We start from the raw sequence: 18,294 nt of genomic DNA, 5'->3' as shown, positions 1-18,294 counted from the left end.
TTCTGAAAAAAATGTAATTCTCACCTGCAATGGCTAAAGCTACACATCACCAACATCTAGAGTTCAAACATCACTTTTCATCCTATAGGTGATCTCAGAGATCAAGCAGAAGAAACAAAGTTCTGTCATGTTCTCTTTAAAAATTTGACATGGTGATAAGGTTCCTCTAGAACAAATCATATTTTAGATGCATGTAGATGGGTGCCGTTCTATTGCTGAAGTTGGAATATGACTTCTGGCAGAACATATATTAATTCTTTGGCGCAGTACTCTTACTAGGCCATTCATTAATTATCCAGAAAACTTGCTACTGTTGTAATCATTGTTCAAAAGAGAATATTCCTGAGTTGGCTCTGAAGTCTGAACCCGAAATTTTGGTTATGATAGTGGGTCTCTTTCTCTCTCTTTCTTTCTCTATGTATATATTATTTATATAAATAAATTATATATAATTTATTATATATGTATATATATATGTATATATATATATATATATATATATATATATATATATATATATATATATATATATATATATTGGTAATGATACGGTGCTCCCAGGGTACCTACTCCCACCTAATAAAAGCTTTAGATTGTCAAAATTCTTAAACTTTTTTAGTTGATCAGACCCTATAGATATGATCTATAAGCATTATTTAGTAGAAAACAAGTTTTGGATCATGTGATTATAGCATGTATGTATGTTTTTTAAGACATTTAAAATTCAATGGCTCACAATCTATCAAAATTTTATGACTTAAAGATCTTACTTTTATGTCCAAAAAAGATGTTCCAAAGCATGATTCCTATCAAATTAACTATGTTGAGTACATCCATAAGGTTTAATTGAGAAGATACAACCTACAACCATGATTTTAGTATGTGAGAGTAGGTACTCAATGGCACAGTAGCATTAGATAGGGGGAGAGAGATGGTACTATGGTCCTAGACTATGACGTCATATGGTGGTAAACTATTTGTTTGTCTAGATCTGACAACCAAAACTAATATCTAAAGATTCTAAACTTTTCCAATTTGTTTGGCATAGATTTTGTATTATTCCAGGAGGCATGATCGCAATTAATAACTTTATTTTTTCCTTATAGTCAAGCTGGGGAATAATTCCCATGATATTTGAACCCCAGACCCATGTAAGATTTGTTTTCAAAGAGATTAAAGAATCAATTGTCTACACTATGCAAATATAACCATGTTGAAGTAGCACAATGAGTCATTTTAAGCATAAGTTACAAACTATTCTTTTTGGTATATAAAGATCAAACAAGAAAAGAATTATATCTACTAAATGTTTGAGGTTTTACGTTAGGGAAAAACAGCTAAAGATGCAATCCTCGGTCTAATCCAATATCATCTAAGAACACCTCGCTTCTTACCAGTAGCATTTATTTATTTAAATCCCTTATTTCAAAATATTTTCATATGTAACAAAATTATATCTTTACCTTTTCTAGCAATACTATCTTGCAATCTAAACCTGAGTTCAACATGAGCAAAGAGAAATTATAAATAGAAAATTTGCTCAGAAAAGTTTATAAATAGCAATAAGTATGTTGTTTTAAGCTTCAGGCACATTGATTTCTGTAACAAGGTTATGGATATAGTTTCAAGTCTCGTATGGTGATTTTACTGATCTCTCTCTCTCTCTCTCAGATGGGTGATCTCGTGGTTTATTGTCTGAGGTGAAAATGAAGTTCCATGCCTTAATTATGTGGTCCTGATTCGTTGTCAAGTGTATCTAACCAGAAAACCACCCAACTGCATTGTCCATTTGATAAATTAAGCAATTCTGCTGCTTTTAACTTCTATACTTCGATAAATGTTCTGTTTTCTAGAAGGTGTTCGATTGCTCACTTATTTACTGAAAGGTTGGGTGTTCAAAGTTTCATTTGTAAATCCCAACTAATTCTTTTGACATTTTGTATTTTCAGACTCACTATTGTGGTGGCAAAATTTTGAATTCTGTGTGGTTGGGAAGCATGAATGGTACTCTGGGTAACAATTTATTCCAAAAAGCACCAGTTCATGATGTGAACACTCTTGAGCAGCATGGCAAACGTTATTCTAGGATATCAGGCAGTTTACTTTGTCAATCCTCACCAAATGTCATAGCTAGTAATGCAACACATCAGCTCTGCAAGCCACTTGTATCTGGAAAGTTTCAGGAGAATCTTAACTATATCACCAATTTGAGCTCATCTCACGGAAAACGTAATTTGGTTTCTCTTGTCCCTTGTGCAGTCCTGGCCACAAATCCTGCAGCTGAGGTGATTTGTTTATTGATGATTTTTATTTCTTTTCTTAGCTTCTAAAACTTACATCAGATGCAAATCTTTATGAAATTGGTGTATTGACAGTTAGTTTTGCTATTGATTTATTTCACTTGTGGTTTTCTATAAATTTGTTATTAACTAAAGAATGTGCCTGTTTGGAAAATGTTCTGATATGAAAACCATTAAAAATATGAAAACCATTAAAAATATGATCATAGCAATGAGTAAAGAGGAAAATACTTGCATACCCTTGATCTTTGTGTAACGAAGAGTGATAAATAAAATAGCAAGAACTTGAACCAATATGTGATAAATCCTGATAGTGTTCCTCCTTTCTTGCAAGGTTTCAATGTCCTCTAATGGCAGTGTAATATGAGTAGCAAATTAATGCAGCCAGCTAATATTAAAGTTTAAACTTTTTACACGTTAGAAACTAGTGCTAATATGCATGAGAAATGATATGTGAAAATTATGAGAGAAATGAAAAAAATTGAATACAAAGATTACCTTTACGAGTTCTCAATATATATTGTAGGTTAATAAAACTCTAAGGTTCCATTGTTAGTGTCACGCCTCAAAATTTCGAACCTTATAATTTCCTTGAAATAGTTGAAAAATTCATTTTCTTTACAAAGTTTATTTTTAAAATCAGCGGAAACTATTTCTTAAAAAAAAAAAGGACAGGTTTGACAACCTTGGGCACGTTAGCGAGAAAACAAAGATTTACTATGAACGATCTGCAATAATACTTAGGAAACCATTTCTTCTATTTAAAGAGAGTATCAAGTTTGTACAAAATTTGGATTTCCTCTAGGGAAAACCCGTATCAAAAACCAAAATGTCCAGGAGAAGAACTACGAGTAGAAACAATGGATCCTTAAATCATCTCGCAGTCGCGCCATCGCCTGATGCACCTATTCGTCACCTGTACCCATGAAATGGGTTAGTTTTGCGAAAAACTAGTAGGACAACACAAAGACAGAATGAAGTAAATTAGGCATATATAATTTATGCAGCAGGTAGTAACGAGCAAACTAAGCAGATAGACCGGAGGAACAAGCTAAGTACAACAAACTGAAAAGTGAGCATGCTCAATTTAGTTATTACTTGTTAACCGGCCATGCGGGTACATACATGGCATGTGAGTCGAAACGGTCGAGTCCAAGCCGAGTGTTCATTATGTTAAGTATTTTAAGATACCTCGGTTGTCTGACTGAATCCTATTCCTATGGAGACGACCGATGATCGAGAGAGTAAGTCCCCAAGGCCTGATAGGAATGCATTCAACTTCTGCAGAAGTGTTAGGCTAACTATTGTAGCCCCTATCCCCCCTTAACCTCCGATGACTGGGGAAAAACGGGTCTTTTGCCCTTTAAAAGCTATAAATGGTCTGTCCATCGGAGTTGGTACCCTTCGTCCTCTCTCTTGACGAAGCCAGGTTGAATCGAGCGCGATGGGGTTTCTTAGCCGTTGCCTCATTCTTCATGCTCTGGTCCATTACACCAAAACAAGCATCTTGCCTATGAAGGCGATCCCATTATTTTTTTATATGTGTTTTTCAACAACGTGCACAAAGCACTAATCGAGGTCATAAGACCCTCTCATCCAATCGTCGTAGTACTAACATGCCTCGCATGTTCAAGAGTACACTTACGAGAAAAGGGATACAGGTCCTTAATAGGAGCCTCGGGAGTGTGTTTCGCAGAGATATAATGTTTTTAAAAAGCTATTTTGATATTTCAAATCTTTCGAAACGACACACAACTTGCCAACATATTGTAAAAGTATCTTCAACAAGATACTTTAGTCGATAACGCAACAACCTTAAGAATAAATGTGTGAACACACACACCCAAGAACACTTGTGCACAACAAACACAACACACCGAATCACAAATGTGCACTTGCACCCATAAGTTTCATAAACACTAAAAAGGTTGGGCTATAATCCCAAATCCCTTAAAGAAATACAAGAGGAGCTGCCCATATATATAGGGCTTTGGAGGAGGCCTTGGGAGGGGCTCCACATAGTCGTTGGAGCCCCTCCAACGGTCACAAATGTGACCGTTGGAGGGGTCCAACGACTAGTGGGTTGGGCCCCTCCTAATGCATGTACAATGCATTAAATGAAAAAGAAAAAATAAATAAAGAAAAAAGGAAAAAAGAAAATACAAAAAACATATTCTTGAAAAAGAATATGTGTAAAATTCCTAAACTACCCTTACTATGACTATATATATTTTATATATATAATTGGTAAATACATATACATATATTATATATATGTATATGTATTACCTTATATATATAAAATATATATACGAAATTACAAGTTTGATTACATAATTTAACACCCCCCCTCAAACTTAGGGCAAGATGATCGATAGTTTGCCAAGAAGGAAGTTGAACCGCGGAGCGCACAAGGCTTTAGTGAAGAAATCTGCCAACTGATATTCGGACGTGACATAAGGGAGATCGATAACTCCTCGGAGATATGCTTCACGAACATAGTGACAGTCCATTTCGATGTGTTTTGTCCGTTCATGAAAGGTGTGGTTCTTTGCAATGTAGATTGCACTTTTGTTGTCGCAGCATAGCTTGGTGGGTCCTTCAATTTTGATCCCCATGTCTTCTAGCAGTTGGTGAATCCAAACAATCTCCATGGTAGTAGTGGCAATGGCACGATATTCAGCTTCAGTTGAGGAGAGCGACACCTTTTGTTGCTTCTTGCATCTCCATGAAATTAGTGAGTCTCCTAAGAACACACAAAAACCAGTGGTGGAGTGACGGTTATTTGGGTCAGCTCCCCAATCAGAGTCAGTATAAGCAATTAATTTTAAGTCAGAGGAAGAGGACAAAAAAACTCCCTTATTTAGAGTACCCTTTATGTATCTTACGACCCGTAAGATGGCACTCATGTGAACGGATGTAGGCGCATGCTGAAACTGACTTGCAGTATGGACTGCATGGGATATATCTGGTCTGGTAATACTCAGATACATCAGAGATCCTACAAGCTGTCTGTAGGGTGTAGGATCCAACAGGGGAACTCCATCATCAATTTTCATCTTTGCTCCTACAACCGCAGGAGTTTCACACAGCTTCTCATCTGTAATACCTGACCTGTCAATGATCTCAGAAGCAAGCTTAGTTTGAGATAAAAAATATCCTCTAAGAGAGTATGCCACTTCAATTCCCAAAAAATAAGTTAAAAAACCCAAGTCAGACATTTCAAATTTATCTTTTAAGATAGATTTTATACTTTTAACCCCGTTAGAATCACTCCCAGTGATGAGCATGTCATCAACATACAGAAGTAAAATTACAATCCCTGCATTGGATTTTCTAACAAATAGAGCAGTGTCAGTAAAACAAGAGGAAAAACCATTCTCAATCATAACAGAGTTAAATCTATCATACCAAGCTTTGGGAGTTTGTTTTAGGCCATAGAGTGCTTTCTGAAGACGAAGCACCTTTCCCTTAGGAGTCTCCATTCCAGGAGGAGCATTCATGTAGACTTCTTCACTTAAATCGCCATTTAAAAAGACATTTTTCACATCCATTTGATAGATGTTCCATTTGTTGATAGAGGCAACGGTTATAAGACATCGAACAGTGACCATACGAGCTACAGGAGCAAAAGTTTCTTCATAGTCAATACCATATTCTTGACTATATCCTTTTGCAACCAAGCGAGCTTTATACCTTTCAAGGGATCCATCACTTTTAGTTTTTACTTTGAAAACCCATCTGCACCCTATTGTTTTCTTGCCTTTAGGAAGATTTTGGAATTCCCAGGTTTTGGCTCTTCTCAGAGCCTCAAGTTCATTGTCCATGGCATTAATCCATTCAGGGCATTTACGTGCTTCTTCAAAATTTCTAGGTTCTATATAAGAGTGGATGGCACTAAGGCAGGCTCTATATCTTGGGGAGAAGGAGTCATAGGAAATGGACCTAGAAGGAGGCCTTCTACTTCTCTCAGTTCTACGAGGGATCACTTCATTCTGAGAGGCACTGGGACTGGCATCACTATATCTGTCAAGAGCACTCCTAAAGTTGTTTTGATCTCTATGAGAGTAGGTGATAGGGTCTCTAGGTAATTCAATAGGTTGATGTGACGAAGGAGACAAGAAGATGTTTTCCTCGGTTTCAAGTTCATTTGGGTTACTTTGATCTGACTCATTATCACTAGTATCATCGTCCTTATTCAATAAATCAAATAAAAAAGAATAATCCATATTTTCATTATGGGGGTCACAACGTTCAAATCTACTAACATTTTCCAAAAAACTCACGTTCCTGGAAACATACAATTTATCACTTTTGATATCATAACAACGAAACCCCTTTTGGGTTTCAGAATAGCCAAGAAAGGCACAAGGAATGGCTTTTGGAGAAAGTTTGTCATTCTTATCAGTAAGAACAAAACACTTACACCCCAAAACCCTTAACCTGCTATAATCAGGTTCCTTATCATACAATTTTTCAAAGGGAGAAATTTTGTTTAAATTTTTCGATGGAAGTCGGTTTATGAGATAGACAGAGGTAAGGGCTGCCTCAGCCCAAAGATTTTTTGGAATGCTTTGAGAAATGAGCAAAGTCCTAGTTGTTTCAATGACGTGTCTGTGTTTTCGTTCGGCTAACCCATTTTGTTGAGGGGTTTTCGGACATGATTTTTGGTGAAGAATTCCAAAATTTTCAAGATAACTCTTAAATTCATTTGAGAGGTATTCTCCTCCAGAGTCAGACCTAAAGATTTTTAAACATCCATTGAATTGATTTGAAATCATCATGTGAAAACTTTTAAAGGTTGAAAAGACTTCATGTTTATGTTTAAGGAAATAGATCCAACAAAACCTAGTATAATCATCCACAAAGATCACATAATATGAAAAACCTCCTTTTGACATTACCGGAGCCGGTCCCCATACATCGGAATGGACAATTTCAAATGGTTTTGTCGTAAACATGGATCTTTGAGGAAAAGGCAAACATTTCATTTTCCCAAGAATGCATTCATTACACAAAAAGTCACTTTTACAAAGATGTTTAACAAAAGGCAAATACGAGATTTTAACAATATTGGGATGACCCAATCTCTTATGCCATACATGAATGTCTTTGTTTTGGACGACGTTGCAAAATTGACTCTTGGGAACTTGAAGAAAATCTACGTAGTAGAGGTCTCCTCTTCTAGAGCCTTCCCCAATCAATCTCCCGGACTGGCGATCCTGTATCCAACATTTATTAGAAGAAAATTTTATATCGCAACCATGGTCCGAGAGTTGGGAAACGGAACGAAGATTTAGGTTAAGGTTTGGGATAAAACGAATTTTTGGAACAAAGAAGTCTTGTTTTTCAAAATTACCTATTCCTTTAATCTCAAGAGATGTACCGTCCGCGGTTGATACAAAGGATGGAAAAGCATTTTTAGAAAAATTTGAAAGAGTGCAATAACTAGGGGTCATGTGAAAGGATGCTCCAGAATCTAAAAGCCAAGATGTCTTACCGGGGGAAGAGGATGACATAGCGGCTCCGGAAGTACCTCCCTTGAGAAGAGGTTGTAGGGCTTCCACGATTTGTTGAAGAGAAAGAGACTCACTTGATAAAGAGGGTCGTTCTTCAACTTGAGATGCCATAGCCGTTGCAATCAATTTCTTCCATTTAGGACACAAGTGTTTGATATGTCCGGGTTCTTTACAATGATAGCAAGTTACTTTGCTATAGTCTCTTTTACCATACCGATCATTTCCTCCTTGACCTTGATTCTTGAAATGAGGAGGTCTATAGGTCCTCATGTTATTTCCCGGTCTTGACACGGCATTAGCCATTTCACCATCTTCTTGAGTAGAGGAAGTAACAAGAATGCTAGGATTATTTTTGCTAATCCCCATACGGGTTTCTTCACCACTTAGCTTGGTGATAACATCTTCGAGTGAGGGGGATGTGAAGGCGGAGAGAAGAGAGGACCGAACTTGTTCAAATTCGGGTCTAAGGCCATTTAAAAAATTGAAGAACCGGTCTTCTTCAAGTTGTTTGTGCCTTAATTCGATTGCCTCACCACTCCATTTAGGTTCAAGGATAGCGAGCTCGTCCCAAATAGAGGATAATTCGGCAAAGTACTCCCGAATGGTCATGTCATTTTGTTGGAGAGTCAAAGCCCTCTTTTGGAGAAAGTACTTGTGGGATAGATCTCTTGAGGTGTACATTTTCTCAAGATACACTCAAGCTTCGGAAGCCCTATTAAATTTGATGATGTTGGCATTTATCTTGGTCTCAACGGATGAGAAAATCCAAGATAAGATCTTGAAGTTCTTCATTTCCCAATCATCATGTTTCTTAGAATACTCTTCAAGGGCCTTTTGTCTTTCATCCCCTTCAAGGATCTTAATATCCCCTCCTTCAACAATGGTAATTTTGGGTTCCGGTTCCGGTATGGATCCATAAACGTAACCCCAAAGCCCCTTTCCTTTAATATGGGCTTCCATATTACCGGCCCAAACATGATAGTTTGAGCCATTAAGCTTAAACCCAAGAGAGAAATGGGAGTCTTTTTCGCCCATTAGAGAAGAAAGAATGCAAGAGATAGTATGTACCTTAATTACTTTTTGCGTCTTTCTTGACAAAAGAAGCTCCTAAAATATTGCCCGAAGAAGATGATCCTCTTTGATTTCAAAAAACTTGATGGCACGCTTCCCGATGAATGCAAAAGAAGGCGAGTCGCAATTCTTCTTCTTCAACGAGGCTCTGATACCATGTAAAAGTATCTTCAACAAGATACTTTAGTCGATAACGCAACAACCTTAAGAATAAATGTGTGAACACACACACCCAAGAACACTTGTGCACAACAAGCACAACACACCGAATCACAAATGTGCACTTGCACCCATAAGTTTCATAAACACTAAAAAGGTTGGGCTATAATCCCAAATCCCTTAAAGAAATACAAGAGGAGCTGCCCATATATATAGGGCTTTGGAGGAGGCCTTGGGAGGGGCTCTACATAGTCGTTGGAGCCCCTCTGTGACCGTTGGAGGGGTCCAACGACTAGTGGGTTGGGCCCCTCCCAATGCATGTACAATGCATTAAATGAAAAAGAAAAAATAAATAAAGAAAAAAAGAAAAAAGAAAATACAAAAAACATATTCTTGAAAAAGAATATGTAAAATTCCTAAACTACCCTTACTATGACTATATATATTTTATATATATAATTGGTAAATACATATACATATATTATATATATGTATATGTATTACCTTATATATATAAAATATATATACGAAATTACAAGTTTGATTACATAATTTAACACATATGACATGTGATTTTCTCGAATCTGACATCCGATGACGCAGTGTCTGGTGCTATGTAAGTCATGACACTGGTTTTGGTAAATGGGCTTCACAAATGAATCCATCACCCAACAACTTGATCTTGCCCCAGATCAAGGGTTTTTCCCAAAATATATCAGGTAAAATAGTGGAATAGGTATTCCTCCCGAATATGCTGAGTCTATGGCAAGGCAAGAACGAAAGACAATAATGCGAAAAGCAAGAGCCTGGGCGCGAAGCGCGACGGCAAACGGAAATAGGAAATGGAAAAGCAAAGGACAAGGATCGCGAAACCGCGTCCTTGAATTAAAAGATAGTAAGTAGTAAATACGAAAGCAAAAGCCTGGGCGCAAAGCGCGACGACAAAATGACATAGGAAATGCGAAAGCAAAGGACAAGGATCGCGAAACTGCGTCCTTGAATTAAAAGACAGTAAGTAATAATTGCTAAAACAAAAGCCTGGGCGCAAAGCACGACGACAAACAGAAATGAAAAATGCGAAAGCAAAGGACAAGGATCGCGAAACCGCGTCCTTGATTTAAAAGTGTACTTATATACGTATATGTATATAAATATATCATTAAGTCCTTTCGATCTTTAATTATTTAAGCTTGATTTAATTATTTAAGTCCTTGTACAACTTCTCCTACCTTGGGGTATTGCGAGAAAGAAGTCGTCTACGAGCGTAGGTGATCGTCGGTTTAGTTCGCGGGGCGCGAACGGGTTCCGTTGCGTAACACTGCAAAAGTATGATTCTAGAAGTCATAAAAACGAGCAAAGGTAGAGAGGAGACTCGGCTTCTCCTACCTCGAATGGAAGGGGGGGCTTCCCACCCCCTTCCGTTGGTCTGTCGGAAGGCAAAACGAGAGAGAGACGGGGTCGCAGGGGCCAAATGCACACCTGCGGCCCTCGGAAGATGAGGCAGGGGCCAAATGGCCCCTGCCGAGCTTTGCTTGACAGGAAATGGGACAGGGGCCAGAGGCCCCTGTCGGTTAGAGAGGGGCAGCGGCCATCGACCCGCATTCTTTCATACAAGAATAAATGAGTCCATCATATGACAAGACCTATGTCACATGGGTGCGGGTGCGACACGGGTGCGGCGCAATTCCAAAAAATTTGGACATGGGGACTCGGCTATATATATATATTAAAAAATATATATTATAAAAATATATATTTTAAATATTATAATTATATATATAACAATAAATTAACACATAAAGATTGTAAATTTTAAAGCAAAAAAAAAAGAGGGGCTCGGCCGAGCCCCTCCCCTGCGAGCAGAGGGTGCAGGGAGGGGGGCCGAGCCCCTCTTCTGCGAGTCGAGGGTGCAGGGAGGGGCCGAGCCCCTCCCCTGCGAGCAGAGGGTGCAGGGAGGGGGGCCGAGCCCCTCTTCTGCGTGCAGAGGGTGCAGGGAGGGGGGCCGAGCCACTCTTCTGCGAGCCGAGGGTGCAGGGAGGGGTCGAGCCCCTCCCCTGCGAGCCGAGGGTGCAGGAGGGGGGCCGAGCCCCTCCCCTGCGAGCAGAGGGTGCAGGGAGGGGGGCCGAGCCCCTCTTCTGCGTGCAAAGGGTGCAGGGAGGGGGCCCGAGCCCCTCCTCTGCGAGCAGAGGGTGCAGGGAGGTGGCCGAGCCCCTCCCCTGCGAGCAGAGGGTGCAGGGAGGGGGCCGAGCCCCTCCCCTGCGAGCAGAGGGTGCAGGGAGGGGGGGCGAGCCCCTCTTCTGCGTGCAAAGGGTGCAAGGAGGGAGGCTACGAGCAGAGGGTGCAGGAGGGTCGACATACCTGACAGAGGGGGAGACGGTGGTTGCCTGTCGCCGGAGTTCGGATCGCCGGCGTGGGTGCAGGAGAAAGCTGCAGGGGCTGAGGGGGAGAGGCAAAATCGAGAGGGTAAGCCCCTCTCCCTGTCGATAAACCCCTTTTAGGGTTCGGCTGCCAAAAAAAATTTGGATCTGGGTCGGGTTTGGACCCGACCCGACCCGGATCCAAAACATAATTTAAAACTTGAAATGGACAATTTTGGACTCGGTCAATGTTGACCGAGTCCAAAATGTGGACGGACTCGGCCCGGACTCGTTGACCGAGTCCGGGCCGAGTCCTAAGCCGCACCCGAGTCCGCACTCGAGTCCGTGCGTGTCGACGCGGGTGCGGCAACCCTTTAGCCGAGTCCGTGTGACATAGGACAAGACAATATATATAACATTCACATTATGCATCGAACACGATTTTTAGATATCCATAGTAGTTATATGTGCATCATGTATCAAATTCATATAAACACACAAAGCAACATAGTATGCGCAAACCAGAGTATGATGACACACATTGCGTATATATTATACATTCATAAGTGCACGGGCATTCAAACCCACACACATGTGTACCTACAGCAAACACACTCCATATTCTGCTAACTACAATCATGACAAACATGATCTCCAAATTACAATCACAAGAGTCCTAGATATCCATAGCTAAGTGCAGTGTCTGAACATAACTTATATTTGCAATTCATTTAAATATTCAGTGCAACGACATCATGCTTACACAATTAGTCCCTAAACATGCTCTCTACAAGCTCAGTTAAGGTATCTTACCTTAATAATGTGAAGAACAATGAATCGAAACTCAAAAGACCGAGAAGTTTCGAAGTCCGCAAAGACCGCTACCCAAGTAATGCAACGAACCCTTCGTGTGCGATCGTAAATGCCAAAAACTCAAAAAATGCCAATTATAACAAGATTAGCCAAAAATAGCAAATTACCCTATAAATCATTACCAAGAGCCAAATAACACACAAATACACTCCAATAATTTACAAACTTCATAAAAAATATATTTAAATATAATATATATATAAATAGTGATTTATAGCCCAAAATAGTTCTATAAATGCAAATTATACCCTGATTGGCTTGAATGAACAAATGAATATGTAATAAATAAATAAATAAAATTCAAAAGCTAGAAACACATTTCTAATTTGAAGATAAAAAAAATTAGTTCTTTATTTATTAATAATCCTTAAAAATTACGGGTTTTACAGTTACAAATTATATATATATGTCATCCCTGCACCCCCGCACCCAAGTTTTTTTAAAGTGCCACTTTGCTGCATCCGCATCCGCACCCGCACCCGCACCTGCACCTATGTGACATAGCCTGAAATCTATGTCACTAAGATATGGATATGTACATGTACGTGATTCATCTACGACACATGCATTCATCAATTTTGTAAAAATTAAAACATGGTGACAGACACACACACACGTATGTATATTGTGTGTGTGTGTGTGTGTCTGTGTGTGACAAATTTCTTATATTATTACACTTAAAAGTTTCACTTTAGTTAATGGCACTTTCGTAATATTGAGAGAGAGGTTATTGGGACTTGCATACCATAAATAATGAAAGTGGTGAGCGGCTGTTATTTGGACCATCAGAATGACTACAAAAAAACTAAAAAACTGATTTTAAATCCAAAAGACGCAAACTGAACATTGCAATGAAGTTTGGTGTGGAAACCATCCTCAACAAAATCAGACAATGGTTTTTGTGTCATACAGTGTCATATGAGACGTGCTAAAAAGGACATGTCACTGTGGCATAACCTGAAAGATGTAAGCACTTCATAAATTCAACTTTGAGCTGTATCCCTTCAACAATCAATATTCTTTTTAACAAAAATTGTGTGTGCACTACTCTCTCCATATGCCCTTGTTAGTCTTCTGTAATTTGTAGAAGTCCTTTCACCAGGAACCTGTGCCTAAGAGGAGGAAGAAGAAAGAAGAGTGTATGAGGACAAGGGATTGTCCTCAATGGGGATGATGAAAACTTTATATTAAGGGATTCAAATTGAGTTTATACACATTTGTACATCTCCTACATGTTACATTTTACCCACATTTCACTTAAATGATGAAAATATCCTGCATTCTTACATGTCCTGTACTTCATGCTCCCTTAAATAGTGCATGAGTAAGAATTGTGGATGGTTTTGTCTTTAAGAAACAAATGTGGACTGATTAAAAACGGGTTTGGAAGTAAGCCAACTAATTGTTTCTCCTTAAATAAGCAAGGGCTACAACTACTTTTGTTTCCACCTTTTCTTGCACAGTGTGCTTGGGCTAACTCTGATATCTTATCCTCCATACTCAATTAGATTAGTTGCACTAACTGTCTCATTTCTATTATCATAATACAATATGATTCTCTTAATATTCTGATACAAATTGAAAGAAGATGATGTATCTATAAAATATTTGCCACCGCTATGGCCATGACATCATTTGCTGCCTCTATGCTGGAGTATGCCATTGTTCTTTGCCTTCTGCTTAATCAAGATTTGAGATGATGGCCCATTTATACACCATACTTTGTGATTGACTGTGTGTATATATATATATATATATATATATATTGCTTTCTATTTGTTAATTCATTTTTGGTCCACACTACTTTAGGCCTATGCATGTCAATTGAGTAGGTGATTTTGGATTAGCTCCTGGGATTTCGGTATATATATGTATTATGCATACATATATAATTTAAAAATTGAAATGTATATAATCAAGCATTAATTTGTCATAAAGTTGTAATAAAAACTAAAAGGGACCTAATTTTTGTCATATAGATTATTGTCTAACTCGTAGTGTAAGCAGGAGAACATTTTAATGGGAGGGAAATCTGAATTTTGTTGATAGAATTTCAAATTTGAAAGGTAATGGATTTTTTTATTTAAGACAAATTTGGTCAGATACAAATTTGGCCATGTTTGATATAGTTTGACTGTGTAGGACACACTATTAATTGTGTCTGGCATGTGTTGTCAAGTATCCTGTGATTGAATTCATGTCTGATCATATCCTACATGCAGTTCAAAGATAACGGAATGTGTCCCCTATGTTACCTTGACACTTCTGGAGGGCTGATGTATCAGTGTCTGACACTTGGACACTGACACTCCTAGAGACTTCATTTTTTAACATAGTAGTGTCTAACAAAAAATAGACACTCGGTGTGTGGACGTCCGACACTTTTGAGTGACTTAAACATGAAGTGTCCAATGTACAACCTTGTTTAAACTCTATTTTCTCTCCATATATTTTATTAAGTCCCAACCACAAAAATGAGTCGACATGCTCTTTCGCTATATAGAAAGGTTTTTCTCTCTCTCTATCTCAATTGATGGAATCAAGCTAGTCATCAGAATGACTTTCTCTTGTTGTGACCACAATCGAGCTTGGTAGTGAAAGTGTAGCCTTAGCCCATCCTTCTCTGAAACTACCGGCTATTTTAGCATGAAGTATAATGAAATAGCGGAAAATAAAAAAACAATGCCACTAAGGGCTTTACAAGATTGTGATAAAAAAGGTGCATAAGCACAAACCAATGCCGTTAAGGGCTTACAAGATCACAATACAATGTGCACAAACACAAGTCCACTATAAGACAAAGCAATAGCCATGGGCAACAACACAAGCACTAAGTGCATATAAAACATTTAAGAAACTAAATAGAAAAACACAAAAAGTAAAAATATTCATCTTTATTGAGCATAAATGCTTAAGAGAAGCATTAGTTACTACAGAAGGATTCAACCCCTATATATACACAAAGAGAGAGAGCATGAGGCTCTATTGGGGAGCTCCCAATGGAGTAGTTGGGAGCTCCCAACGGTCACAAATGTGACCGTTGGGGAGCCCCCAACAACTCTATGGTCTTTTGACCATAGAGCCCATGCTCTTTACAAAAAAGACACAAAACTAAAAAGATAAAAATAAATAAATAAGAGAAAAACTGTTCTTAATGAACAATACTATTACATAAGTAAAATGATGAAAATACCCTTAGAGGATATTTACCTATTACATCAATATATATATATATATATATATATATATATATATATATATATATATGTGTGTGTGTGTGTGTGTGTAACGCCCCAAAATCGTGGACTTGAAAGCTTTTATGAAAAAGGTTGAAAGCTTTGAAATCCATCATTTATCAGAGTTTAAAACAAAAGTTCAGCGGAAGATCAGGTTTAAAACAAGTCCTTAGACCTTGGGCACATTACAACCAAAAAACAGATTCCCCCTTAGAAACCGATTTGCAGTTTAAATATATATTTTATTGAAATGAAAAGAAGAACCACATTTTGGTAATACAGTTTTAGAAATGCAGAGTTATAATCAAAAGAGATGCTTTCAAAGAAACCTTATACCGCATCTATCAAAAGTATCCCCAGGAGCGCAACGTCAGGAAAGGGCATTGCCTTGAGTGCATCGCATCATCATGCTATCGCAAGCTGTCTCAACCTGTTCACCACCTGCCCATGAAAATGGGTCAGTCACACAACAGACTAGTAGAGGTGCAAAGGACAAGAAAGAGCAGAAGCTACAATAAGTAAGATAAACGCTAGCTCAAGCAGGAACAAGCAAGACTAGCAGATCTAACCAAATGTGCTGTGGAGTAAGCAAAGCTCTAGTAAAGCAGACAGCTATGTAAAAGAGCAGGAAGGATCAGAGTGCTGAACAAACAACTATAGCAATCTCACAAATATAATAGGTGAAGAGTAACTAACTCTATCCACCAGCCAAGCAAAGCAATTTCATAAGACAGGTATTCATAACAACACTCGTAATACATTCAAGTACCATAGGATGGTTCAGTCCATCGACAAGTGATTACATTAATCGTGAGGCACAAGCTATTGCATCACAAGCAATTCATAAGCAATACAAGATAAGCAATCAACTAGTATAAGAAGCTAGTTATTACCAAGCAAGGAACTGCGTAAGCAGTTTAACCAACAAGGGTAACGCCTCGACAGGCGTACCTAGCTCAACGAATAGCATACCGAACTACCGAGCTAACAAGCAAGCAAGCAAAGCACGTCACAACATGCGTATCTCACGATCATGTGTATAAGTTATATCTTGTCTCATTACTGAGCAGGCCGTTGTGGGTACGCACAAGGCAAAACGTAGAAACAACCGAGATCGATTCGGGGGTCCATTATGCTATGTATTTTATTATATCCCGAATGATTGACTGAGTCCGTTTCCTAAGGGGATGGTCTGTGACCGAGATAGTAAATCCCCAAAGGCAAACAAAGGCCCAATGGATGCGCATCCGTACTTCTGCAGAAGTGGCCCAAAGGATTTCCCCTAACCTCCGATGATTGGGGAAGGTCGGATCTTTGCCCGAGATTGCCATATATGACTGTCCATCGGAGTTTTGTACCATCCATCCTCTCTCTTGATGAACCGTTCCGAATGAGCACGACGGAGGGTTTCTTAACCGCCGTCCCATTCTCATGCTCTGGTCTTTCAACCCAATCGAGCATCTTGCCTGTGAAGGCGCATGATTATTATTTAGGTGAGTTATACGCGCCATTGCGCGTTCGAGACAAGCACACAATTCACATCTTACTCACAGCAGTACGCATCGTAACTATTCACATATACAATCACGATAAAAAGGGGGTCAATCCTCAGTGAGGGTAGAAACATCACTCTTGTGATCTCAAACACATGCCATTGCATGTTCGAGGCAGACATAGGCCTCTCATCCTACTCATCGTAGTACGCAACGTACCTGTTCAAAAGTACAACCACGATAAGAGGGGTATGGATCTCTCGCAGGAAATCCCAAAGCTTCTACTTTATAGAAACCCGCAGTGAACTCATTTCAGTTCCAACTGATCGTGCTCGGGTCCTTTAGACAATTGCGAGCAACCCGCCTATTAGGCGAAAGCAACATAACAGGATTAGCTTAATGTGTCAATACACGCTTAGAGGTTACTGTAGACCTCTCGTTCTGCTCTCGTAGCCCAAACATATCGTATGTGACTAAGGGTACAACTACAAGAGGAGGGACATGGATCCTTCGTAAGAGATCCAACAATACCTTCACGAAGGAAGGCACCACAATCATGGTTGAACCAGAAAGCCTAGAAACTAGGTCTCGCATCAAAGGTGAGGTAGCGCCGATCTAGCGATGGCGCAAGTACCTCGCTAGGATTCCCGCCCCTACTCGTGCACAAGCTTCTAAACCAGGCTATCTGAGTCAAATCGAATAGGTGAACTAAGGTTGTAACACACCTATCCCGAATGCACCGATTTGGGAGATCTGGCCGCTATCACTTTACAAGCTATACATTCCTGAAAATAGGATCGCACCTAAGACAATGTCTTTTGAGAACTGAAGTGCATAAGTGCGTGCTGTGGCTTGTAAGCCAAATGAAACGATATACACTATACATTCGAAGTTGCACGTAGGGAGTGCAAGCTGACAAGAGGCAAACTCATGCACATACTAATACAAAGGCAAAACGAGGGACAAGACTCGGTGGGCGAAGCTGCACCGTGAGGGTAGAACGCTAAAGCTCCACACGAGGTATGAGATCATACCTCGATCATCGTAACGCACAAGCAGGCAAACCCGTAAGCAACTCGTGAGGTAAGAGATCCTATACTGACCACGCGAGTGTAAGGGACGACTCACGAGGCATGGGGTTGCACCTCGATAGATCAATAAACGCAAGTAGGAAAAGGAGCGTGCGACAAAGATAGGATACATGCACGAACAAGGCATATGCACGAAGCGCAGCAACAAAGTAAAGATGAATACATACAAAAGGTAAGTGCAAGAGCAAGCACGAC

The 18,294-nt window shown here is 39.3% G+C and overlaps 1 protein-coding gene across 3 annotated transcripts in view; it reads left to right on the top strand.

The window, feature by feature from the left end:
- LOC149834024 (alpha-glucan water dikinase, chloroplastic-like) overlaps positions 1-18,294 on the top strand; it is a 107,897-nt gene that overhangs the window by 1,859 nt on the left and 87,744 nt on the right. For all 3 annotated transcript variants that reach the window (XM_090011184.1, XM_090011183.1, XM_090011185.1), the window contains exon 2: positions 1,950-2,285. In XM_090011184.1, the coding sequence (XP_089867310.1) occupies positions 1,998-2,285 (288 nt within the window). In that variant the 5' untranslated portion in view covers positions 1,950-1,997. The remainder of the gene's footprint in view (positions 1-1,949; positions 2,286-18,294) is intronic.

The sequence above is a fragment of the Nuphar pumila genome, chromosome 6, assembly GCF_984573655.1.
Source record: "Nuphar pumila chromosome 6, dmNupPumi1.hap1.1, whole genome shotgun sequence".
In the NCBI taxonomy this organism is placed as follows: domain Eukaryota; kingdom Viridiplantae; phylum Streptophyta; class Magnoliopsida; order Nymphaeales; family Nymphaeaceae; genus Nuphar; species Nuphar pumila.
Note: the sequence above shows the minus strand (reverse complement) of the source record. Positions and strands in the feature narration are given on the sequence as shown.